Source organism: Podarcis cretensis, assembly GCF_951804945.1.
Source record: "Podarcis cretensis genome assembly, chromosome: 9".
NCBI lineage: Eukaryota > Metazoa > Chordata > Lepidosauria > Squamata > Lacertidae > Podarcis > Podarcis cretensis.
The window spans coordinates 53296532-53321644 of NC_137178.1; the positions used below are offsets into that span (position 1 = coordinate 53296532).

The 25113-nt window shown below is 43.8% G+C and overlaps 1 protein-coding gene across 1 annotated transcript; it reads left to right on the plus strand.

Moving 5' to 3' along the window:
- The first annotated feature begins 8620 nt into the window (after positions 1-8620).
- Positions 8621-22014, plus strand: LOC307223742 (cytochrome P450 4V2-like). Its single transcript, XM_079990043.1, has 11 exons — positions 8621-8849; positions 9746-9858; positions 15961-16046; positions 16912-17102; positions 17446-17515; positions 18051-18177; positions 18725-18916; positions 20158-20260; positions 20624-20758; positions 20863-21042; positions 21443-22014. The coding sequence occupies exons 1-11, from the start codon at positions 8639-8641 to the stop codon at positions 21613-21615; spliced, it is 1581 nt and encodes a 526-aa protein (XP_079846169.1). The 5' UTR covers positions 8621-8638; the 3' UTR covers positions 21616-22014.
- Positions 22015-25113: the final 3099 nt, after the last annotated feature.

Sequence of the window (25113 nt, forward strand, 5' to 3'; positions counted from 1 at the left end):
TCGTCCCGACCCAGCCAAAGGACCTCTGTCTTCAAAGGATTTAACTTCAACAGATAGAGTTGGGTGTCATCAGCATACTGATGACAGCCCAAACCAAAACTTCGGACAAGCTGGGCAAGGGGGCGCATAAAGATGTTGAAAAGCATCGGGAGTATTGCACCCTGCGGCACTCCACACAGCAAGGACTGGCTCAACAACAGTTCCCCCCCCCAAGCGCCACCCTCTGTCCCCGACCAGAGAGAAACGAGCGCAGCCATTGAAGGACTGTGCCCTGGATCCCCATGTCAGCGAGGCAGTGGTCCAGGAGTTTGTGATCGACCATGTCAAAGGCTGCCGACAGCTCTAAAAGAATCAGCAGCCCCGTGTCGTGAATTCCTCACGGCGCTTTTCAGCGAAACGCTCAGAGTCCCAGGTTTCTTTTCAGTGCAGTCTTTTTAATGTGAGCTATATACAAGTATTTACAAAAACAGTCCATACAGAGTATCTGCTCCTTAAGGCAAACGAATACTCTCCACCACAGCACCACCACACCACAGCACAACCACCACAACCACTGTTGAACAGGCTTTCCTTTTAAAAAAGGTGATAGCCAATCATATTCCTGCTGAGTCACTCTGACCCAGTACTTTACAGAGTATTGCATCAGCCTGTTGAAGCCTGCAGACTTACTCAGTATCCTGCGGATCCCAACACCCCGACCCACCTTGATCCAGCTGCCTGCAGAGATCATCTGTTAGGGCGACCAGAGCTGTCTCGGTCCCATGACAAGAGCGGAAGCCGGGATGGAATGGATCCAGAGCCGATATAGAAAAGAGGCGATAGGGAAAGGGTTGACCATGGGTAGGGAAACTAAGCCCCAGGGGCTGGATCCAGCCCAATCGCATTCTAAATCCGGCCAGCAGATGGTCCAGAAATCAGCATGTTTTTACATGAGTAGAATGTGTGCTTTTATTAAAAATGCATCTCTAGGTTATTTGTGGGGCACAGGAATCAGTTCTTATCCCCCCCCAACAAAAAAAATATAGTCTGGGCCCCCCATAAGGTCTGAGGGACAGTGGACCAGCCCCCTGCTAAAAAAGTTTGCTGACCTTGGGGTTGACTTATCAAGAGCTATTAGAGTGGAGTCAATAGGACTGTAAAATTAAAACAAGGGAATGGTTAACAATGGAAGGTTATAGATTCCAGTGGTTATCTCATTTACAACTAGCAGAATGATCAAAGTTGGATGAAAGGGCTAAGATTTACATTGTGCTATGGTATATAGATGATAGAGATATAAAGATGATAGAGATAGAGATAGAGATAGAGATAGAGATGATAGAGATAGAGATAGAGAGAGATGATATATAGATATAGATATAGATATAGACATAGATATATAGATATATATATAGATATAGATAGATAGATGTATTGACACTTTCTAACTCTGGTGAATTTATTTAGAATGTACAAAGGTGTTGCAATTATTTGTGGGAAGAATATGAAGGGACATTTTATCATGCCTGGTAGAAATGTAAAAAAAAAAAAAAAAAAACACCCTAAGAAATATTGGATGCAAATACAGAAGATTTTAAAAGTTAACATTCAGCTGAAACAGGAACTTTTCCTGCTATGAATCATAGAATCATAGAATCATAGAGTTGGAAGAGACCACAAGGGCCATCGAGTCCAACCCCCTGCCAAGCAGGAAACACCATCAGAGCACTCCTGACATATGGTTGTCAAGCCTCTGCTTAAAGACCTCCAAAGAAGGAGACTCCACCACACTCCTTGGCAGCAAATTCCACTGTCGAACAGCTCTTACTGTCAGGAAGTTCTTTTTTTTTATCTGCATAATTTTTATTGTTTTTTAAATCATAACTGTCAGGGACTCAGCGGGAGCGCAGGGAGGAGAGGAGATGGAAAGCGAGGGGGAGCAATCCGAGGGCAGCGTAGGAGAATATGACAGCAGCCCGATAGATTCCATGAGCCTCTCCAGCGAATCGGAAGATTCACAGAAGGGGGCGCCGATGGGCAGGGCAAGGGGCGACCCAAGGGGGACACCCCAGAAGCAAGGGGCCAGCGGGGACTCCCAGAGCAGCAGTTGCAAATCAGGACCAGCTTCCCCACCAGAGCGTAGTGGGGGGGAGGAGTCCCAGGTGTCAGAGCCCACATATGCACCACCAGCGAGAGAAGATGAGTCAGGGTGGACCACGCCTCCATCGGAGAGCGAGTTAACGGTTAAGAGGAAAGTTGCAGGCTGGGCGCGCGCGCCAAGTTCAAAGGTACAGGCGAGCGGCACAGAAGGTAGCCCGGATAGGGAACCAGGTCCTAAAGCCCGCCGGAAGGAGGGGCAAGAATCGTCAGGGTCAGCGTCAGAGGAGTCCAGGAAGGATGAGACCCTAGCGGGCAGGAGGGCCCAGAGGAGAAAGGAATTTAGGAAGAGGTGGAGCAAAGCGAGAGTCTTAAACTGGTGTGGAGGGGGAGGAGACTCAGACAGGACTTCGCCGGTCTAAGGTCGGGACGTAGAGCTGCACGCTGCGGCTTTAAAATGGAGACTGAATCTCAATAAAGACTTTTGTACATAACTACAGCCTAGCGTTGGTCCTCTGTGAGCTGGGACCTGGAGGCAGCTCTGACAATAACAAACAAAAAATAAAGCAGTTTACACCTTATTGTCACAGATTTCTCTCTTTGAGACTTCCTTCAGCTTCCCCTCGAATCATCCATACCCTTATTTAACAAATTCACACAAATCCTAGCTTATATTGACATTATTTTCTCTTTTCTTCTTTTTCTCTTTAGACAATATTCCAACCTTTTCACAGAGCCTTTTTAAACCCGACTAGCGTTATCCCGACCTCACTTATATTTTCCAGATATTCCACGAGTTTCCCCCAGTCCTCAATGAACCTTTGGTCTTTTAAATATCTAATTTTCCCCGTCAATCTGTCCATCTCCGCGTATTCTAGTAGTTTTGCTCTCCATTCCTCAAGCGTCGGTATGTTCTGTTGTTTCCAATTTTGAGCCAATAGGACCCTTGCGGCCGTTGTTGCATATTGGAAGAATTTACCGTCATTGTTCTTTATATCACTTCCTGCTAATCCTAACAGAAAAGTCTCCGGTTTTTCCCCAAAGTTATATCTTAATATACTCTTCATTTCATTATATACACTTTCCCAAAAACCTTTAACCTTTCTGCAGTCCCACCACATGTGGAAGAAGGATCCCTTTTTCCCTGCATTTCCAGCATTTATTGCAAGTTTTGTATATTTTTGCTAATTTTGCAGGTGTTATATACCAATGGTAGAACATCTTCATAAGGTTCTCTTTTAACGTTATGCAAGCTGTGAATTTAATATTTTTTTTCCAGAGTTTCTCCCATTCTTCATAGTATATGTTATGGCCGATGTCCCTTGCCCAGTGAATCATCACCGACTTCACTTCCTCATCTATCAGGTTATACTCTAATAGCAGATTGTACATTTTAGAAATAATTTTATAATCATTATTTATTATTTCAGTCTGGAATTTAGATTCTTTGTCCACATATCCTCTCTCTTTAACATCTTGTCTAAACATTTCGTTTATTTGGAAATAGTGTAGCCAATCATAAACTTTTTCTTTAACCTGGTCATACGGTTTCAGTTTCCATGTCCCCCCTACTTTTATTAACAGTTGTTCGTAAGTTATCCAATCACCTCTCATGTTTACTAGGAAGTTCTTCCTAATGTTTAGGTGGAATCTTTTTTCTTGTAGTTTGGAACCATTGCTCCGTGTCCGCTTCTCTGGAGCAGCAGAAAACAACCTTTCTCCCTCCTCTATGTGACATCCTTTTATATATTTGAACATGGCTATCATATCACCCCTTAACCTCCTCTTCTCCAGGCTAAACATGCCCAGCTCCCTTAGCCGTTCTTCATAAGGCATTGTTTCCAGACCTTTGACCATTTTGGTTGCCCTCCTCTGGACATGTTCCAGTTTGTCAGTGTCCTTCTTGAACTGTGGTGCCCAGAACTGGACACAGTACTCCAGGTGAGGTCTGACCAGAGCAGAATACAGTGGCACTATTACTTCCCTTGATCTAGATGCAATACTCCTATTGATGCAGCCCAGAATTGCATTGGCTTTTTTAGCTGCCGCGTCACACTGTTGGCTCATGTCAAGTTTGTGGTCAACCAAGACTCCTAGATCCTTTTCACATGTACTGCTCTCAAGCCAGGTGTCACCCATCTTGTATTTGTGCCTCTCATTTTTTTTGCCCAAGTGCAATACTTTACATTTCTTCCTATTAAAATTCATCTTGTTTGTTTTGGCTCAGTTCTCTAATCTGTCAAGGTCATTTTGAAGTGTGATCCTGTCCTCTGGGGTGTTAGCCACCCCTCCCAGTTTGGTGTCATCTGCAAATTTGATCAGGATGCCCTTGAGTCCATCATCCAAGTTGTTGATAAAGATGTTGAATAAGACGGGGCCCAAGACAGAACCCTGTGGCACCCCACTAGCCACTCTTCTCCAGGATGAAGAGGAACCATTGATGAGCACCCTTTGGGAGAAGAATGGATATACAATTAGAAAAGGACTATGGAACGTTATTTCAACACATGACCACAGCGGTGAGACGTTTATATGCACAAAGGTGGAAAGATTCATCATACACAGCTCCACATCTCACTGCTGTATGAGTGCCTTCCAGAGCTGGGCAATGAACAAGAGTTCCTTGGTCGGAGATGATCCACTGCCACTCCTGCCCTGCCCTAGTTAGTGCAGTAGCACCCTTGACACATGGCAGCCAAAACTGGAGATAATGCAATCTTCATACCTAACCTAAGTAATTTTTAATATCTGTAGAGAGATGGGAGATTAAATGGATTCTGGTGCATGATGGGTGTATCCAATAGTTCCTGACACTGGGCATACTCTGCTAGCTTTTTGGAGCTAGGGTAAAGGTTACTATCTATCCCAAATGTTTACATAAGTAGATATTTCTAAGTCACACAACAGTCTTTTAAGCCCTATGAAACCTTTGGACAGATGAGATTTCTTAACTATGAGCATGTTTTCTTTCACTGGACCTGATTCTGTGTGCAGCCGCTGCCTCGGATGTAGAAATTGAGTAGCCTTCCCCATCTCTTGATCTTTACGTGAGCAAAAGCTTCATCTGCAATGTTTACTTTTCTCCCTAGCATGAAGATAAAGGCTACCTCCAGACTGCAGCTGCTTTGTGGGAGGCATTCAACTGCATACCAGAAATTCAGGTTTGTGCAGTTATGGTAAATGAATTAAGGAGCTCTGCCACAATGGAGAGTGTTTGTGGGGGTGCAAGGAGAAGCAATTAAAGTGGATGTGGTTGCATTGCTCCACAGATCTGCTTAAGCATCTAGGTGGGGTTCAGAGCTTCTGCAAGATGAAGAGGTCTCCTGGCTGTTAGCCATGTGAAATACAAGAAAGGGCTGTAGCTCAATTCCAATCTGCTTTGCATGTGCAACATCCCAGCTTCAATGCCTGTCATCTCCAGATAGCATAAAGATTCCTGCCTGAAACTCTGGTGAGTTGCTGCCAGTAGTGTAGACACTGAGCAGGATGAACCAGTGGTCTGACTCTGAATATTCTACATGTTCTTATGAAAATGAGAAGAACAAGGGCTCACTCCATCTGCTCTGCTGTGACAGGCCAGCTTCTTCAGGCCTCCTCTCCCCCCAACTATCACCTGGGAAGCAGCCATTTCACCAGGCTGCCTCAGTGGGAGAGAGAGGAAGCAGGGTTCATTGCACCCACTGTACATCCTGCCCATGGGCATAGCCAGGATTTATTGGGGGGGGGGCAGGCTTGGTCAGCTGGTTGTGTTTTTATTTATTTACTTTATTTGGGGGGCAACTGCCCTCCTGTCCCCCTGCCTACGCCTATGCTTCTGCCTCTGGTCACAGTGGGCAGCCAGATGGCTGTGGGAAACCTGCAAGCAGGACCCAAAAGCACATGCTGCTCCAGACGATATTCAAAAGCCTCCATCATGGCTAGTAGCCACTGATAGCCTTTAATTTGTCTAAGGTAAAGGTAAAGGGACCCCTGACCATTAGGTTCAGTCGTAGCCGACTCTGGGATTGCGGCGCTCATCTCGCTTTACTGGCCGAGGGAGCCAGGGTACAGCTTCTGGGTTATGTGGCCAGCATGACTAAGCCACTTCTGGCGAACCAGAGCAGCGCATGGAAGCGTCGTTTACCTTTCCGCTGGAGCAGTGGCGTAGCATGGGGGGTGCAGGGGGGGCCGGCCGCACCGGGCGCAACATCTGGGGGTTAGGGAAATCCACGGGTTAGGGGGCGCAAATCCACGGGTTAGGGGGCGCAAATCCATGGGTTAGGGGGCGCAAATTACTTGCCTTGCCCCGGGTGCTGACAACCCACGCTACGCCACTGCGCTGGAGTGGTACCTATTTATCTACTTGCACTTTGATGTGCTTTTGAACTGCTAGGTTGGCAGAAGCTAGGACCGAGCAACGGGAGCTCACTCCATCACAGGGATTCGAACCGCTGTCCTTCTGATCGGCAAGCCCTAGGCTCTGTGTTTTAACCCACACTCCTCCTTTAAAGCCATCCAGGTTGGTGGTCAGCCATGGCTCCTGTTGGAGCCAATTCCACAGCTTAAATTGCGCGCTGTGTGAAATCCTTTCTTTTGCCTGTCCAAAATTCACGAGTTCTCCTGTTATATGAGAGGGGAAGAAAATCTTTTCTCTATATCAGGTTTTTTTAAGTGGAAAGGACCTAACAGAAGCAGAAGACATCAAGAAGAGGTGGCAAGAATACACAGAGGAATTATACCAGAAAGAAACGGATGTCTCATATACCCCAGGTAGTGTGGTTGCTGACCTTGAGCCAGACATCCTGGAGAGTGAAGTCAAATGGGCCTTAGAAAGCACTGCAAATAACAAGGCCAGTGGAAGTGATGGTATTCCAGCTGAACTTTTTAAAATTTTAAAAGATGATGCTGTTAAGGTGCTACACTCAATATGCCAGCAAGTTTGGAAAACTCAGCAATGGCCAGAAGATTGGAGAAGATCAGTCTACATCCCAATCCCAAAGAAGGGCAGTGCCAAAGAATGCTCCAACTATCGCACAATTGCACTAATTTCTCACGCTAGCAAGGTTATGCTTAAAATTCTACAAGGAAGGCTCAAGCAGTATGTGGACCGAGAACTCCCAGAAGTGCAAGCTGGATTTAGAAGAGGCAGAGGAACCAGAGACCAAATTGCAAACATGCGCTGGATTATGGAGAAAGCTAGAGAGTTCCAGAAAGACATTTACTTCTGCTTCATTGACTATGCAAAAGCCTTTGACTGTGTCGACCATGGCAAACTATGGCAAGTTCTTAAAGAAATGGGAGTGCCTGATCACCTCATCTGTCTCCTGAGAAATCTCTATGTGGGACAAGAAGCTACAGTTAGAACTGGATATGGAACAACTGACTGGTTCAAAATTGGGAAAGGAGTACGACAAGGCTGGATATTGTCTCCCTGCTTATTTAACTTATATGCAGAATTCATCATGCGAAAGGCTGGGCTGGATGAATCCCAAGCTGGAATTAAGATTGCCGGAAGAAATATCAACAACCTCAGATATGCAGATGACACAACCATGATGGCAGAAAGTGAGGAGGAATTAAAGAACCTTTTATTGAGGGTGAAAGAGGAGAGTGCAAAATATGGTCTGAAGCTCAACATCAAAAAAATGTAGATCATGGCTACTGGTCCCATCACCTCCTGGCAAATAGAAGGGGAAGAAATGGAGGCAGTGAGAGATTTTACTTTCTTGGGCTCCATGATCACTGCAGATGGTGACAGCAGCCACGAAATTAAAAGACGCCTGCTTCTTGGGAGAAGGGCAATGACAGGCCTAGACAGCATCTTGAGAAGTAGAGACATCACCTTGCCAACAAAAGTCCGTATAGTTAAAGCTATGGTTTTCCCAGTAGTGATGTATGGAAGTGAGAGCTGGACCATCAAGAAGGCTGATCGCCGAAGAATTTATGCTTTTGAATTATGGTGCTGGAGGAGACTCTTGAGAGTCCCATGGACTGCAAGAAGATCAAACCTCTCCATTCTGAAGGAAATCAGCCCTGAGTGCTCACTGGAAGGACAGATTGTGAAGCTGAGGCTCCAGTACTTTGGCCACCTCATGAGAAGAGAAGACTCCCTGGAGAAGACCCTGATGTTGGGAAAGATGGAGGGCACAAGGAGAAGGGGGCGACAGAGGACGAGATGGTTGGATAGTGTTTTCGAGGTTACCAGCATGAGTCTGACCAAGCTGCGGGGGGCAGTGGAGGACAGAAGTGCCTGGCGTTCTCTGGTCCATGGGGTCACGAAGAGTCGGACACGACTAAACGACTAAACAACAACAACAACATATCAGGCCTCGCACGAGTCTACACCTCACGTGGCCTTTTCGCTAAGCTAACAAGCACCCAAGGCAGCCACCTTTCTTCAGAGCGCACTCCGCCCTGTGTGAATGGAAAATGAACCCATCCCGCCGGTTTCTCCTTTGCAGTGACCTCCATTTCCCCTCTCGCGCTCCTGCCCCTCCCGGGCTCCGCCTCCTCTTGCCTTGAGGTTTCTGCTCTGAGCAAAGCGCTTCTCGGATCAGAGCGACGCCGTCCGCGCTCGGCGACGATGGTCCTTTGGGCGACGGCTCCGGAGGGCGCGCGGCTCTTCTCCTGGGCTCTCGCTCTGCTCGCCGCGCTCGCCACGCTGTTGGCTGTCTTGCTCGCCCGCTTGGTGCTCGACCAGTACTGGAAATACATGGAGCTGAAGTCCATCCCGGGATTCAGTCCCTGGTACCCGCTGCTGGGCAACGCGCTGCTCTTTGAACGCGATGGGGAAGGTAAAAGGCTGGTGCCAGGTGACGAGGCGCCCTCTCCCTCCTGCTGCCAAAGGCAAGCGCGCAGAGCGCGCGCGCAGTTTTCCCAGGCGGTTGGGGAGAGAGAGAGAGAGAGAGAGAGAGAGAGAGAGAGAGAGAGAGAGAGAGAGAGAGAGTGTTTGGCAGACGTCACCTGCCCAACGCGACGCATCTGGGAGAGGCACAAATAGGAGGCGTTATGAAGCAGCCGCCCTCCGCCTCCCAGACGGATCTCCTCGCTTGCGGTGGTTGTTTTGGGACCTTGCTCTTCCTTTTATCGCCTCATTTCAGCACTGTACAATACAAACATTATTTATTTGTTTAGCAAGAGGCGTTGCAGAAGATAAGATGAGTACAACACTTTTTTAAAAAAATAATAATATTCACAGTTAAAATGATGATCAAAACAGACATTTTGTCAGATAAGAGTTTGCTCCCCTGAAGAATTTAACTTATCACCCCGACAAACTAAAACTACCTCTCTAAAGACAAAACTGGCCACTTTTTCAGAGGTGTAGCGGGACCTGTGCCCCCAATAAAAGGTTAATCTAATAATCAATCTCTCACTACCCATCAGTCATGTGGAGCCCCTTTGTATGGAATCACCCATTAAAGGGGCTCATTTATATGGTCAGACTGAGTTCTAAGCAAATCTAAATATACTCTTAGATGGGAATGATTGAGCATGCTACATAAATTAAAACTTTACTTGAAAGTGGGAGGCTGAAATCAGCTCCCTGCCTGAATTTTGGAAGAGGGGTCTATTGTGGTGTGGCTTTTGATCTTAGTTTAGACTATGCGATAAATTTATTAGAACAAGTAGCCTAGAGGTGGGATATCACTGGATATATCCTATTCAAGCCAGATGCATGTCTTCTCAGCCTTCTTTCGGCAGATGATGAATTACTTTGAAGACTTCCGGAATGTCCCACTGCTACAGCTTTGGGTAGGACCACTGCCCTATGTCATCTTATATCATCCAGACACTATAGAGGTGAGTCTCTCATGCTTAGTTTTCTCTGCAGGGCTGGAGAACTCACCACCACCAAAGGCCCTGTTCTCTTGGGTTTAGAATGCCTAGTGGGGAGACTTCTGGGTTAGCACCATCAGCTAATGGCGGACTCCCTCTGATTAGGAGGGAGCAGCTCCGTGAAAATCGGGTCTGCACCGCTACGGCGAAGCGGGGACCCTACAGGAATCACAGGCGGGTGAAGCCTGTGAACGTGGGACTCGGCGGGCACCCTTTGCGCCCCCCCAAATCGCAAGGAAACCCATTTACGGGCTTCAGAGCGGAACGGGGTGAGTGGTGCGGTGCTGGAAGTCAACTGCTCTTTTCACGGAGCGAAGCCGCATAGCCGTTGCTGGAGAGCGCTGACTTTTTCTTGTGGACGATTGGATTTTAAACAACAACCCGTGAGTAGAACGGAAATTGGGCTTTTAAAATATCTTTAAATTGGCATCGATCAGGGAAGGTCTAAACAGGAAGTCCACCTCCCCTTTATGTAAATAAACTGAAGCAAAGAATATGTTAACTAAGGTCGTGGAGAGTCTTACCTAAAGGATTAAAACTCCACTGATTGAAACTACTATCAATACTCTTTTCGGAAGCAGGGAAGCCTGCAGGAGAAGGTTAAAATTTAGGAACTGAAGCGCCACTTCTCTAAACCCGGGAGCGGTCTGCAAGAGCCCGTTGACAGTGAATTGATAAATCTGACAGCTACCTGTCAAGATATAAAAGAAGGACATTGTTGCTATTGTCCGTTTCTGTGTACAAAAAGAAGGAAGGTAATTTGAACTGCTACAATTTTACGTCTGCGACTTTGGGACCGTGCTGGAAGGAGCGAATGGAAACTGTGTCCCTCTAGAGGGAGCTTTTGGATATTGTTGCAAGAATGCAGCTGGGCTAAAGATAAAGGCTCTGAGGGACTTTCTTCTCTGAAGCCAATTTGACTTGGACAAGAATAGACCAAATTTGGATTACAAGAGGGATGGCGCCCAAAATTCGAAAGGTGGAAATCTGCCCAAAAATCTGCTCCGACCATAACCCAGTGAGGATGGATATGAAACTAACACCGACTGGTTCCTTTAGATGGAGAATGAATGACACCTTGTTTAGAGACTCTGAAATTGTTAAGAAGGCCCAAAAAACTTTGAAAGACTATTTTGAAATAAATTTGAAGACTACTGTGGAGAAAAGAGTAATCTGGGACGCAAGCAAAGCTGTAATGAGGGGGTTTTTGATTCAGCAAAATGCTATAAAGAGGAAACTTCAAGAGGAGAAGAAAGAAAAGATTTTAGAGAAAATTAGAGAAGGCGAGAGGAGATTAAGGATTAAACCTAAGTCACAAGACATCCTACGAGAAATTAAACTACACCAGGCACAATATCTGAAAATGGTTAATCAGGACATAGAATGGAAAATTAAACAAATGAGACAAAAAACTTTTGAATCGGCCAATAAGTGTGGAAAGCTGCTAGCTTGGCAGCTGAAGAAAAGACAGAAATTAAACACTGTTACCAATCTTGAAGTAAATGGAAGAAATATACAAAACCCACGGGAGATTCAGGACTGTTTCCAGAGATATTTTAAACAATTGTACACACAAGGGCCACAGAATGAAAGTAAAATTGAGGAATTTTTGGTAACAAATGGATTACAAAAAATATCTCAAGAGAATAAATTAACACTGAATGACAAAATTTCTGAACAGGAGATTGAAGGTGCCATCAAGAATCTGCAACTAGGCAAGTCTCCAGGCCCGGATGGGCTAACCTCCAAATATTATAAGACATGAAGGACTATTTAATACAACCTCTAATGGAGGTTTGCAATGAAATTATGGAAGGGAAAAGAGCGCCGGAGTCGTGGAAAGAAGCTTACATCACGCTTATTCCGAAAAATGAGACAGAAAAGACACAACTCAAGAACTACCGCCCCATATCCCTACTTAATGTGGACTACAAAATTTTTGCTGATATTTTGGCTAAAAGATTGAAAAAAGTTTTAGTAACAATGATACATAAAGACCAAGCGGGCTTTCTCCCAGGTAGGCAACTGTCAAATAATACGAGAAATTTAATTGACATTTTGGAAAAATTACAAGTTAATATAAATACAAAAGCTGTATTGATATTTATTGATGCGGAGAAAGCCTTTGACAACATTTCTTGGAGCTTTATGAGGAAAAATTTGCAAGGGATGGGGGTTGGAGATAGGTTTGGAAACGGTATAGGTGCGATTTATTCAGAACAAAAGGCAAAATTAATAGTGAACAATGTAGTTACAGAAGAAGTTAAGATTGAGAAAGGGACACGACAAGGCTGCCCAATTTCCCCTTTGCTTTTTATTTCAGTCCTGGAGGTCTTGCTGAACATGATTAGAAGGGACCAACAGATTCAGGGTATACAGGTCGGAGTTAAACACTATAAACTTAAAGCCTTCGCAGATGACCTAGTACTGACATTACAGGAGCCAATCCCTAGTGCTAAAAGAGCTTTGGAAATAATACAAGAATTTGGTCAGGTGGCAGGTTTTAAATTGAATAAATCTAAAACTATGGTTTTAGAGAAAAATTTAACAACAGTAGAGAAGGAAAGGTTTCAGGAAGAAACAGGTTTAACATTGGTGAAAAAAGTGAAATACCTAGGGGTGAACTTGACTTCGAAGAATGTAAATCTATTTAAAGATAATTATGAGAAGTGTTGGTCAGAAGTGAAAAAAGATCTTGAAATTTGGACAAATTTGAAGCTTTCCTTACTGGGTAGAATAGCTGTTATCAAAATGAATGTATTGCCAAGAATGTTGTTTTTGTTTCAGACGTTACAAATCATTGACAAAATGGACTGCTTCGAGAAGTGGCAAAAAGAAATTTCTAGATTTGTCTGGCAGGGCAAAAAGCCCAGAATAAAATATAAAATTCTTACTGATGCAAAGGAAAGAGGGGGGTTTGCCCTGCCGGACCTTAAGTTATATTATGAAGCAGCAGCTTTCTGCTGGTTGAAGGATTGGCTACTTCTTGAAGACACGGACGTTTTAGACTTGGAAGGATATGATAATGTTTTTGGGTGGCATGCATATTTGTGGTACGGTAAGGCTAAAATTTATAAAGCATTTAAAAACCATATTGTCAGGAAAGCATTGTTTAATGTCTGGATGAAATATAAAGATTTATTGGAAAATAAAACCCCAAGGTGGCTTTCACCTATGGAAGCAAAGGCCCTGAAAAAACTTAATATGGAATCTGATTGGCCAAAATATTGGGAAATTTTGGAGCAGGAGGGAGACAAAGTGAAATTGCAGAGTTATGAGAAACTTAAGGACAAGGTGCGAGACTGGTTACATTATTTTCAAGTAAGAGAGGCCTATCATTTTGACAGGAAAATCGGTTTCCAGGTGGAAAAATCAAAGTTGGAAACAGAATTGTTAGAACCCAATGCTAAGATACTGTCGAGAATGTATAATCTGCTGTTGAAGTGGAATACTGAGGATGAAATGGTAAAATCGGCTATGATAAAATGGGCACAAGATGTTGGTCATAATATCATGTTTGTTGACTGGGAAAAGTTGTGGACCACCGGTATGAAATTCACGGCATGTAATGCCTTAAGAGAGAATATTATGAAAATGATATATAGGTGGTACATGACCCCAGTCAAACTTGCAAAGATCTACCATTTGCCCGATAATAAATGTTGGAAATGTAAAGAAACTGAAGGGACATTCTTTCACCTTTGGTGGACGTGCCCAAGGATTAAGGCTTTCTGGGAGATGATATATAATGAACTGAAAAAGGTATTTAAGTATACCTTCTTGAAGAAACCAGAGGCCTTTCTTCTGGGCATGGTCGGCCAATTGGTGCCTTTTTTATGTATGCTACAGCAGCAGCAAGAGTACTTATTGCAAAGCATTGGAAGACGCAAGATCTACCCACCCTGGAAGAATGGCAGATGCAAGTAATAGACTATATGGAACTGGCTGAAATGACCGGCAGAATTCGAGATCAAGGAGAAGAGCAGGTGGAAGAGGACTGGAAGAAGTTTAAAGTCTATCTACAAAAACACTGTAAAATCTTTGAATGTTGAGGACATTGAAAAGGAAAAGAAGGGGTTCTAGTGACTGAGTTAAATAAGAATACAAAGGGAGGGATCAAGAATCAAAATGAACAAAGATTGAGCTTGCTGAACTAATTATTACATAGAATACAAGATCGGGAGGCGGGTAGAAGTAAGGAAAATAAGGTTTTGAAGGTTATAATTGGAAAGTGAGTTTTTTTTATGTTAAAATTTCCTTTTTTTCTCTTCTTTTTTTGTCTATGTTTTCTTTTTCTTTCGTAATGTTTGTGAAAATTTGCTTTTTTGTTCTTTTTTGTGAAAAATGCAATAAAAAATTATTAAAAAAATAAAGATAAAGGCTCTGAGAAATCAGCTTTGACCTTGGATATTTTTAAGGATGGCGGTTGAGAAGGAAGTTGCGTCTGAATTGAACAGGACATTTTATCTGCTGGGAAAGCTGCAAGGACAGATAAATGTTATGGCTACTAATGTTGAAACTCTGGGAACAAAAGTGGGCATCGGCAAAGAGGTTGACAGGAACCCGGCACAGGAGGCTATCTCAATTGAACAAATTGGAGAACCAGAGAAGGAGAAAGTTGCTGCTGTGAAAGTGATGCAAGGGGGAGCTGTTACCCTACAGAGGCAAATGTTGGATTATAACTTGAGGCCCTATTTGATTGCTACTAGGAGAAGCCAGTCTTTGGAGGTGAGAGCCTGGCTTGGGGTGGAAAATGAGGGATGGAGAGATCACCCTATGTGGGGATTGGGTAATTTTTGGGATGTAAATCTGAGCCAGGTGGAGATTGGAGTCTTTGGGGCCTTTGGATTTGGAAGGAGTGTGAAACAAGATTTGGAATATTCTATGGGTCCTACCTTCAACTATGGAAGCCTGGCAGACTTGCTAAGAAGGAATATGACTACTGTTGGGTTGGAGCTCCCCCGAGATTTGTCTTTTAACACCAAAGACTATCAAAAAGATCGACAGAGGGGACATGAAAGAGAGCTAAGAGCCTCGGACTTAAGATCTCCGGGTTGATGGACTTTTATTGATGGAACTGTTGGTAGGGGCCGAGACCGGGGAGGGGAGTTGGTGAAAGAAAAATTGGGAATCTAAAGTGTATATCTTTTTTCTTTTTTTTTTCTTTTTTTAATGAAAGATGGGAAAATCGTGGAATGGAATTTCTATGATCTCAGGGGAAACGTCTTAAGAGAATAAGTTCAGATATATAAGTTTTAAATGAGAAATAAGATTAAATAAAGTAAAAGTGGATGGCTAATTGGTAAAAGAGAGAATGGAAAATTACAGTATATTAAGATAAGTTATAAGGATAAAAACAAGGATGAAGGATTTGCTGAAATATCTATCTGAAGTAGAATACAAAGAGGGAAGGTGTGAGGTGGTCAAGGAAATAACTTAAGAAAGGGAATTATATTAAGGTTGGTTTTTTTGATTGTATCTTTTTCTTTTCTTTTTTCTTTTTGGCTGTTTTTTGCTTTTTTATCTTTTTATTTTACTTTTCTTTTGGATATGTTGTGTTTCTATATTCTGTGTTTCTTTTTGTAATTTTTTCTTTGAAAATTTGAATAAATATTATTTGGAAAAAAAAAATAGAATGCCTAGTGGGTGGTGCTGTAGCAGGTGGTGAACAGCGGTAAAGTGTAAGTCAAAAATGTAAGAGGAGCAGAGCTAACTCAAAATATGGGTTGTAGTTTTGAATCAATGTGTGGCGATCAAGAGGTGGGGTCACAGTGGGAGTCATTCCCCTTCCTGCTATTTTGTGTGTGTGGTGCACAGTGCTTTGGTCAATACAATTTCCCATGGTCAGATTGCAGAGCTTCAGGGCGCTCTAGAGGTTCTTACCATTCTGATGTCAGGATCTGGCATACCTTAGGGCATAATCAAACTCGGGGAAACTAAACAGAAAGCAAATGAGCTGCTACCTACTTTGCAAACAGCTTAGGGGGATTTGTGGTCAAGTCTGCTAAAACACTAGCCATCACTTTGAACTCAAATATATTTTCAAATTTTCTCTCTCTTTGGCAGGTTGTTTTGAGTAGCTCTAAGCATATTACTAAATCCCGTCCTTACGAGTTTCTGCATCCTTGGCTAGGCAAAGGACTTCTAACGAGGTAAAGGAAAAAGCACCCCTGGAATGTGGTGGGGCAGTGTACCCTTTTGGAACCTAGGATAGGTGGCATGTCCAGTACTGGATGAACAATGAATCTTGTTCAAAAGTCTCACCATACATGTATAATGAATGAGTGAAGGAGGAAGTGGAGATGAAGTCATAGGTAAAGGTAAAGGGACCCCTGGGGTTGTGGCGCTCATTTCGCTTTATTGGCTGAGGGAGCCAGCGTTTGTCCACAGACAGCTGTTGTCCATGTGGCCAGCATGACTAAGCCGCTTCTGGTGAACCAGAGCAGCACACGGAAACGTCGTTTGCCTTCCTGCCGGAGTGGTACCTATTTATCTACTTGCACTTTGACGTGCTTTTGAACTGCTAGGTTGGCAGGAGCAGGGACCGAGCAATGGCAGCTCACCCCGTCATGGGGATTCGAACCGCTGACCTTCTGATCGGCAAATCCTAGGCTCTGTGGTTTAACCCACAGTGCCACCCTCATCCCAAGTCAGGCACACCTGAAATCCATCCCACTGCCCACTCTCTACCTGAATGTGTGCTACTGAAAAGTACCATTCCTTGTGTACAGAGGTGTCTATTGTAGATGGGCGGCCCCTTTCAGATACTCAGCCATGTGTGTGGACTTTGGGTGCAATTCTGCTCTATTTCTCTCCTGTTCAGTACCTCTGCAACCTAATAAAATGGCCAGCTGGGGGCAAGCGGGGTTGGGGTTGGGATGGAGTGTCTGGAAAGCTGAACAGGAACACTGCACACTGCAATGTTTTGTTCCAGGTCCTGCTTGAAAGCATTGCATGTATTTTGCTTTGAGATTTGTTTGTGTAGAGAAAGATAATGTTTAAGTTTTTCTTCCGCAGCACTGGAAGCAAATGGCGGTCCCGAAGGAAAATGTTAACGCCCACCTTCCATTTCACCATTTTAGAAGATTTCCTCGAGGTGATGAATGAACAAGCCAATATCCTTGTTCAGAAACTTGAAAAGCATGTGGGCAAGGAGCCGTTTAATTGTTTTTTCTACATCACATTGTGTGCCCTTGATGTAATCTGTGGTAAGTGCTGTGGTTGCTGTCAAAGTGTTGCAATAAATGAGGTTTAAACATCCCTCTCAATTTCTGGAAGAATTTACTTTTTTGTGAGGCCTGAACAGAAGAGTTGTTTGTCATCTATATTGAGCACATTCCATTTTATTTTTTAAAAAATCATAAATTCATAGAACTGGAGAGTTGGCAGATACCCCAACTGTCATCTAGTCCAATCCCCTGCAATGATGGAATCACAGCTAAAGAATCATTGACAGATGGCCACCCAACCTCCAGCGAAGAAGAGTCCACAACCTTTCATGGATTGCAGGAGCAGGATTCTTTAACTGATTTTTATTTCCTTTGTTCCTAGAAACAGCTATGGGCAAGAGCATAGGAGCACAACACAATAAGGATTCGGAGTATGTCAGAGCTGTCTACAGGTAGGTGCCAATGTGATTATTCTAGCAGCAGGGACAGGGAACCTGTAGTCTGCCAAAGGTCAGAGATGCTGGTGGCCGGAGTCAAACAGCATCAGGAGAGCCACAGGTTGCCCATCTCTGCAGCAGAGCCTTGATCCGCAAATACTTTTACAAGGGGCTAGATGGAGAAAAAGACTCTTTCCCCTCTACAATGCAGATAGCCTTTAGCTTGAACTTGACTGTCTGCAAGATAAATTTGCAAAGGCCTGCTTTGCATGATCTTCATCCCCACCCACCTTTTTGGAAGCAGATTGCACAATCAGACCTCTATATGGGCTTATGTAGATGCCCTGCTCAGTGGAGGAGCTGAGCACTGCCCCAGCTCTATGTCATGAACTGGAACTCTGATTATCTGTTTCACGTGTCATCCATATTTCTCTGCCTTTCTACATGGCACTCAACTTTGCTCAGCCTAGTAGCAAGAAATCTGGGCTCTTTGCTGTACTTCTCATCACTTTCCTGGAGATATACCCAGCCTTGTTGCTTGTTACCCTAGGATGAGTGTTCTGATTCAAGAAAGACAGAAGTCTCCTTGGCTCTGGCCTGACATTCTGTATCATATGTCCAGAGATGGAAGAGAACATTACAGGAACCTGAAGATACTCCACAGCTTTACTGATAATGTAAGCTGCTGAGTTTTCTCTTTTTGCATTATATTTCATAGACACAGGTACTAAAGTGTGTTCTGCTAAGATTCACAATGGTGCCCCCTGCCCTGGACTCTGGAGCCCTGTTCAGGGCTTGTTAGCCTGGGCATGTGTGGGCAAAAGTTTGCAAACGGACATGTTGGGCCAGCCCCCAACATTGCTGACAGTACCCCCTCCATTCCCAATCTTCGTGCATTTAGAGCAAAGATCTAATGAAGGCTTGCAGGTGTATTTTCCTAAACTCACTTTCAAGACTCCTGGAATTTGGAATCCCACATTCAGGCTACCTAATGGATCTCATGGTTGAGTCAGGATTCAAACTCAAACCTGAGTCCAACACTAACTACAATGCCTCACTGTCACCATTTTGTTATTGCTGGTACATCAAGTGTGTCTTCATAGCCAGGGACATAGTTAAGTCCAACAGAGATGGCTGATTGTTTTATTTGGCACTGCAGGGACTGTACACATTGGATTATGCAACCTGAGAAATGAACGGCTTTTCTTGTTTTTATTATCTAAGGTTATTGCAGAAAAAGCTCAAGAACTAAAAAACCAGGAGAAGCATAGAAGCGATGCTGTCAGCACTGGTGAGCAAAGCAGGCGCAAAGTCAGGAGAGCTTTTCTCGATATGCTTCTGAATGCCACAGATGATGATGGGAAGAAGTTGAGCTACCTGGACATTCGAGAGGAAGTGGATACATTCATGTTTGAGGTAGACAAGAGTGCTGGAGGAGAGTGGTGGTTAAGGATGCAATCCCAATGAACTGAATGAGCCTTATTTCCAAGCAGACATGTTAGAAGGATTGCATTGTAAGAGTAAGGAAGGTTTACAATGGGTGCCCCCAAAGGCAAGACGACCTGCCTGCTGCCTAGAGGGAGGCACTTCCAAAAAGACTCTTGATTTTCATCAGCTAAGTAATGGGAAGCAGTGGTAGGTTACAAAATAAATTAAAGTCGTATCCTGGAAGCAAAGCTAGGGAAAATCTGTCTCATAGCTAGATAGGTGTACTAACCATGCTACTAAGACCTTTTCAGATATGGGAGTGAGTCAGGAGTGTCATTTTGCATTTGGCACAGGGGAAGTGACCCGGGCAGCTAGTCTTGCCAATGCACTTAAAATTTTGAAGTATTCATTCTTGTGTATGAGGCTGGTGCCTTTGAATTTTGGAATTCTGCTATGAAAAACAGTTGCAGGTGCCAGAGGATTGGAACTATTTTTTTTTCAGGCCCTTGAATGGGCCATCAATATAATGGCCCAGAATTTGTTGTTGTTGAGAAAACATTGTTGTTGTTGTTGTTTAGTTGTTTAGTCATGTCCGACGCTTTGTGACCCCATGGATCAGAGCACGCCAGGCACTCCTGTCTTTCACTGCCTCCCGCCGTTTGGTCAAACTCATGCTGGTAGCTTCGAGAACACTATCCAACCATCTCGTCCTCTGTCATCCCCTTCTCCTTGTGCCCTCCATCTTTCCCAACATCTGGGTCTTTTCCAGGGAGTCTTCTCTTCTCATGAGGTGGCCAAAGTATTGGAACCTCAGCTTCACGATCTGTCCTTCTAGTGAGCACTCAGGGCTGATTTCCTTCAGAATGGATAGGTTTGATCTTGCAGTCCATGGGACTCTCAAGAGTCTCCTCCAGCACCATAATTCAAAAGCATCAATTCTTCGGCGATCAGTCTTCTTTATGGTCCAGCTCTCACTTCCATACATCACTACTGGGAAAACCATAGCTTTAACTATACGGACCTTTGTTGGCAAGGTGATGTCTCTACTTCTCAAGATGCTGTCTAGGCCTGTCATTGCCCTTCTCCCAAGAAGCAGGCGTCTTTTAATTTCGTGGCTGCTGTCACTCCTTTCCCAATTTTGAACCAATCAGTTGTTCCATATCCACTTCTAACAGTAGCTTCTTGTCTCACATAGAAAACATTATGTCTCTTTAATTCTTTCCTCCAAGGGTCATGATACCACTGCTGCTGCAATGAACTGGTGTATTTACTTGCTTGCTCGTTATCCAGAAGCCCAAAGAAAAGTTCACCGTGAACTGGATGATGTTTTTGGTGAGTTTTCCTTTCCCGTGGGTATAAACTTGGACAAGGGTGGGATGCAGGTTTATTTCTAGGTAAGTGCTCATAAATATCAGAAATCTTTTCTAACACCGAGTTGGGGAACCTCAGGCCCACAAATACAGATCCCAGTTTGGATCTTTGCAGCTCCAATGTGGTCACACCGTGTGCTAGCAGAAAGGAAGACATGCTGACTTACACCCTAAGCCTAAAGCACAGAAATGAATTAGTGGACCCAAACTGTTCCCAGCTCCATCAACATATAAAATAGTTGTTAGACCATCAAGGTTAAGGATGCATATTTTGCTAGTTATAAATAAGTTGTGTTTCTATAACCGCCTCTTGTTATCTTATCAGGGGACTCGGATCGTAACATCACAATGGACGATTTGAAGCAACTACGGTATCTGGATTGTGCTATTAAAGAAGCTCTTCGCCTTTTCCCTTCTGTTCCATTTTTTGCCCGTACACTGCTTGAGGAATGTTATATTAGTAAGTAGCCCAAGTGGCTTGATGGCTTGATCCGCTGTGGCTGTAAGCTCAGTGTTGGGTGGCTCTACAAGAAGAAACTTTCATGACTATCTGTTCTTTGGCAGGAGGATTTCGGATACCAAAAGGGGTTGAGGCCATCATTATGGCCTATGTACTACATAGAGACCCTGATGTCTTCCCAGAGCCTGAGGAATTCAGACCTGAGCGATTTTTCCCTGAGAACGCAGCTGGGAGGCACCCATATGCATATGTGCCTTTCTCTGCTGGGCCTAGGAACTGTGTTGGTACGTACAAGAATAAATAAAGAATAAAAAAGAGAGCGAAAAAGGATAAAAAAGAGTAAAAACATCAACTCTCAGCACCCTTAATGAACCACAGTTCGCAGGATTCTTTGCGGAAGCCATGACTGTTAGTAATATTATAGTGTTTTAAATGTATAGTGCAGATGTATCTAGAACTAAAGGTTATTTGTACACCATTTATCCATCCCTTCCAGTTTTTCACTCAATCCTACCAGTGGCTGTAAGTCCACCACCATCTGTATAACTATAAAAGTGTTTAAGAATTTAAAAATGAACCTGAGAACCTGACCTCTGTGTCACATGGCTCATACTGAATAATAATAAATATCTATTATCGCTCTGGTTAATTGTATCTTGTCATTGCTTTCCAACCCCTCTGCAGGTCAGCGCTTTGCACAGATGGAAGAAAAGGCCATTTTAGCCACCATTCTACGGCGCTTTCGTGTTGAAAGTACGCAGCAACACGATCAACTCGGCACTGTAGGAGAACTGATTCTTCGTCCAAATAAAGGCATCTGGATTCAGTTGAAAAACAGATCGTCTTCTGGCTCTTAAAACAAGAAACTTCAGGGAAATTCCTTACCACACCACATTAGGACTTTTTTTTATTGGGTAAAAACTGTTGGTTTTCAGTGCAGGACATTTCAGACTGCCCAGTGCTACTAGGACTTCTTTCTTAACCAAACCTGTGTTTTTGCTTTTTAAAAGCCAGCAGCTGCAATCCAAAATCTGATGCTTGTTCAATTGATGGGATCTTGCAAATGGGTATGGGATTTGTAGGCTTCAATCTAGGTTGCCACTATATGACTTTTCTTAATCCTAAAAAAAAAAAAAGCAGTGTGTTTTAATTTTTAAAACTCCTGTATTTTGAAATGTATGCACATAAGAAATATTGATAATATATATAATATATTTTAATGATGTATGAATATAATAAAAGACCTTGGAAGCAGAGATTAGACATGAGCATCACAGCAATCTCAGGTATCTGAAGAAGTGTGCATGCACACGAAAGCTCATACCAAGAACTAACTTAGTTGGTCTTTAAGGTGCTACTGGAAGGAATTTTTTTATTTTGTTTTGACTATGGCAGACCAACAAGGCTACCTATCTGTAACAGCAATCTCAGGGCCGCCTGTCCTGGACCCAGGGCAAATTAGCACCACCTAGTGCATGAAGACAGGAACTACAGTTGCTTCACAGGAACATTTAACAAGTCACCCACATCACAGAGCTCTCATTGCGCTTTTCTGTGTGAAGGGCTGCATTTGCCATTTTACTTCTGACTTTTATAGGCATCATATGCAAATTCCTATGTGTCATCACAGGCCACTGATAATGATTTGATGGACTTGATCACTGTGTTTGCTTGATCTGGTTTGGCAAACCAGAGAAATAATCGTGAATAATAAAAGGTAAAGGTAAAGGTACCCCTGCCCGTACGGGCCAGTCTTGACAGACTCTGGGGTTGTGCGCCCATGTCACTCAAGAGGCCGGGGGCCAGCGCTGTCCGGAGACACTTCCGGGTCACGTGGCCAGCGTGACATCGCTGCTCTGGCCAGAGCCAGAGCCAGAGCCGCACACGGAAACGCCGTTTACCTTCCCGCTGGTAAGCGGTCCCTATTTATCTACTTGCACCCAGGGGTGCTTTCGAACTGCTAGGTTGGCAGGCGCTGGGACCGAACGACGGGAGCACACCCCGCTGCAGGGATTCGAACCGCCGACCTTTCGATCGGCAAGCCCTAGGCGCTGAGGCTTTTACCCACAGTGCCACCTGCGTCCTTAGAATAATACCACATTATTATGTGAATAATACCACATTGCAATTTGGGGGAGAAATTTGGAATGGATCTAAATAGAGTGCTTCCTATTTTGGGGCAGAATACAATCCCAGCAAATTCAGGTGGTACAATTATCGCTGTTTTGGAGCTATTGCAAAAGAAAACCCCCAAAGATCAGCCTTTTTGCAATAAGAAAATGACAGGAAAATGCACTAGGAAGTCTGGGTTAACACTTGCTTGCTTGTTGTTGTTTAGCCGTTTAGTCATGTCCAACTCTTCGTGACCCCATGGACCAGAGCATGCCAGGCACTCCTGTCTTCCACTGCCACTTGCTTGATACAATTGTTGTATCTCCCCACAACAAATCAGGATGCATTCTCATTTTGTCTCTGAATCTCTTTGTGGACAAATTCAAGATGAATTCTCACTATCTCATCTAATCTCTCTGCAAACAAATCAGGATGAATTCTCACTAAAGAGGTCCTCTGTCATCCAACAATATGTCGACGGGGATTTGAGAAGCCACCTTTTGTCTGCTCTGTGCTTGTTTGCTTTGGATAAAGGAGTGGCAGTATGCAATCAAGAGAAAGTTCTGCAGATTATATTTTTTTAATCCTCTCACTTTAACGGAGGTAAGTCAATATTTTTGGTTTAATTTTAAATGTTGAGAAAGTGAGGTAGAGATTGCAAATCATCCATTAAATGGATTCTAAAACATGGTGTGTGTATCCAAGAGTTCTCAGCACTGAGCACACTCCGCTTGCTTCTTGGAGCTAGGGTGAATATTACAACTTGTCCCAACTGTTCATGTAAGTAGACATTCCTAAATTATGCATTCCTATGAAACCTTTGGACAGATGAGTTTTCCTAACTAAGATCACAATAGCATGGCTGTGTTTTCTTTCACTGGGCCTGATTCTGTGCGTAGCAGTAGCCCGGAACGTGGAAATTTAATAGATGAAGCTTTCCCTATCTCTTGATATCTATGTGAGCAAAAGCGTCACCTGCAGTGATTTCTTTTTCTGGCATGAAGATAAAGGCTACCTCCAGACTGTTGCTATTTTATGGAAAGGATTCAAGTGTGTACCAGAAATTCAGGTTTGTGTAGTTACGTGAATTAAGGAGCTCTTGTCGCAGTGGACTAAAAAATATCTGTGTGCATGTGGGCGTGCAAGGAGAAGCAATACAAGTGGATGTGGTTGCGCTGTATCGCAAATCTTCTGCCTGAGCACCAATGTAGGGTAATGAAGGGATTCAAGGGCTTCTGCAAGATGAAGAGGTCACTTGGCTATCAGCCATGTGAATAATGAGGAAGAGCTGTACCTTAGTGGGAGAGCATCCGCGTTGCATGCATGACATCCCAGGTTCAATGTCCATCATCCCCAGATATGCCTGGGAAATATTCCTGCCTGAAACTCTGGTGAGTTGCTGGCAGTCAGTGTAGACAATATTGACCTAGATGGAACAGTATCCTGACTTGGTGCAAGGTAGTTTTTTTTGACATGTTGTGATGAAAACATGAAGATAAAGCAAGAATTCTTTCTGAAACTCAAGTCCATTCATAGAATCGTAGAGCTGAAAGGGACTCCAAGGGTCATCAAGTGCAACTCCCTGCTTAAAGCATTCATCAAGAGAAATCTGTAGGGAAGTGGATGAGAAGATGTATACTTTTCACTGTTTTAGTCATACATTTCAGAACCTTTGTACATGGTGCACATTAAGTGAGGCTGCCTGTGGATTTCTTTGTTCCTTGGCTGTCCCAGGCACAGTGCAGAGTTTAAAGCTACTATGGAAACCATGCAGGTCAAGACTTGTCCAGTTCTATACAGTGGTACCTCAGGTTAAGTACTTAATTCGTTCTGGAGGTCCATTCTTAACCTGAAGCACCACTTTAGCTAATGGGGCCTCCTCCTCCTGCTGTGCCGCCAGAGCACAATTTCTGTTCTCATCCTGAAGCAAAGTTCTTAACCTGAAGCACTATTTCTGGGTTAGCGGAGTCTGTAACCTGAAGCGTATGTAACCTGAAGCGTATGTAACCTGAGGTATCACTGTATTTTGTTAAATGTTGAGGCACTGCGAAATGTAGTATAGTAGTAAGCTAAAGACCAACAGGTGACAGTCATATGCCAAGGCGTTACCTTATTGTATCTTATATTCTTCATTCACAAGTGGTCACAATACTGGGTAATTCCCAGAATAAAGAAATGCCAACTTATTTAATCCACCCACCAATTCCTCCAAAATCATTTTCGGCTTTATTATCTTATATTAG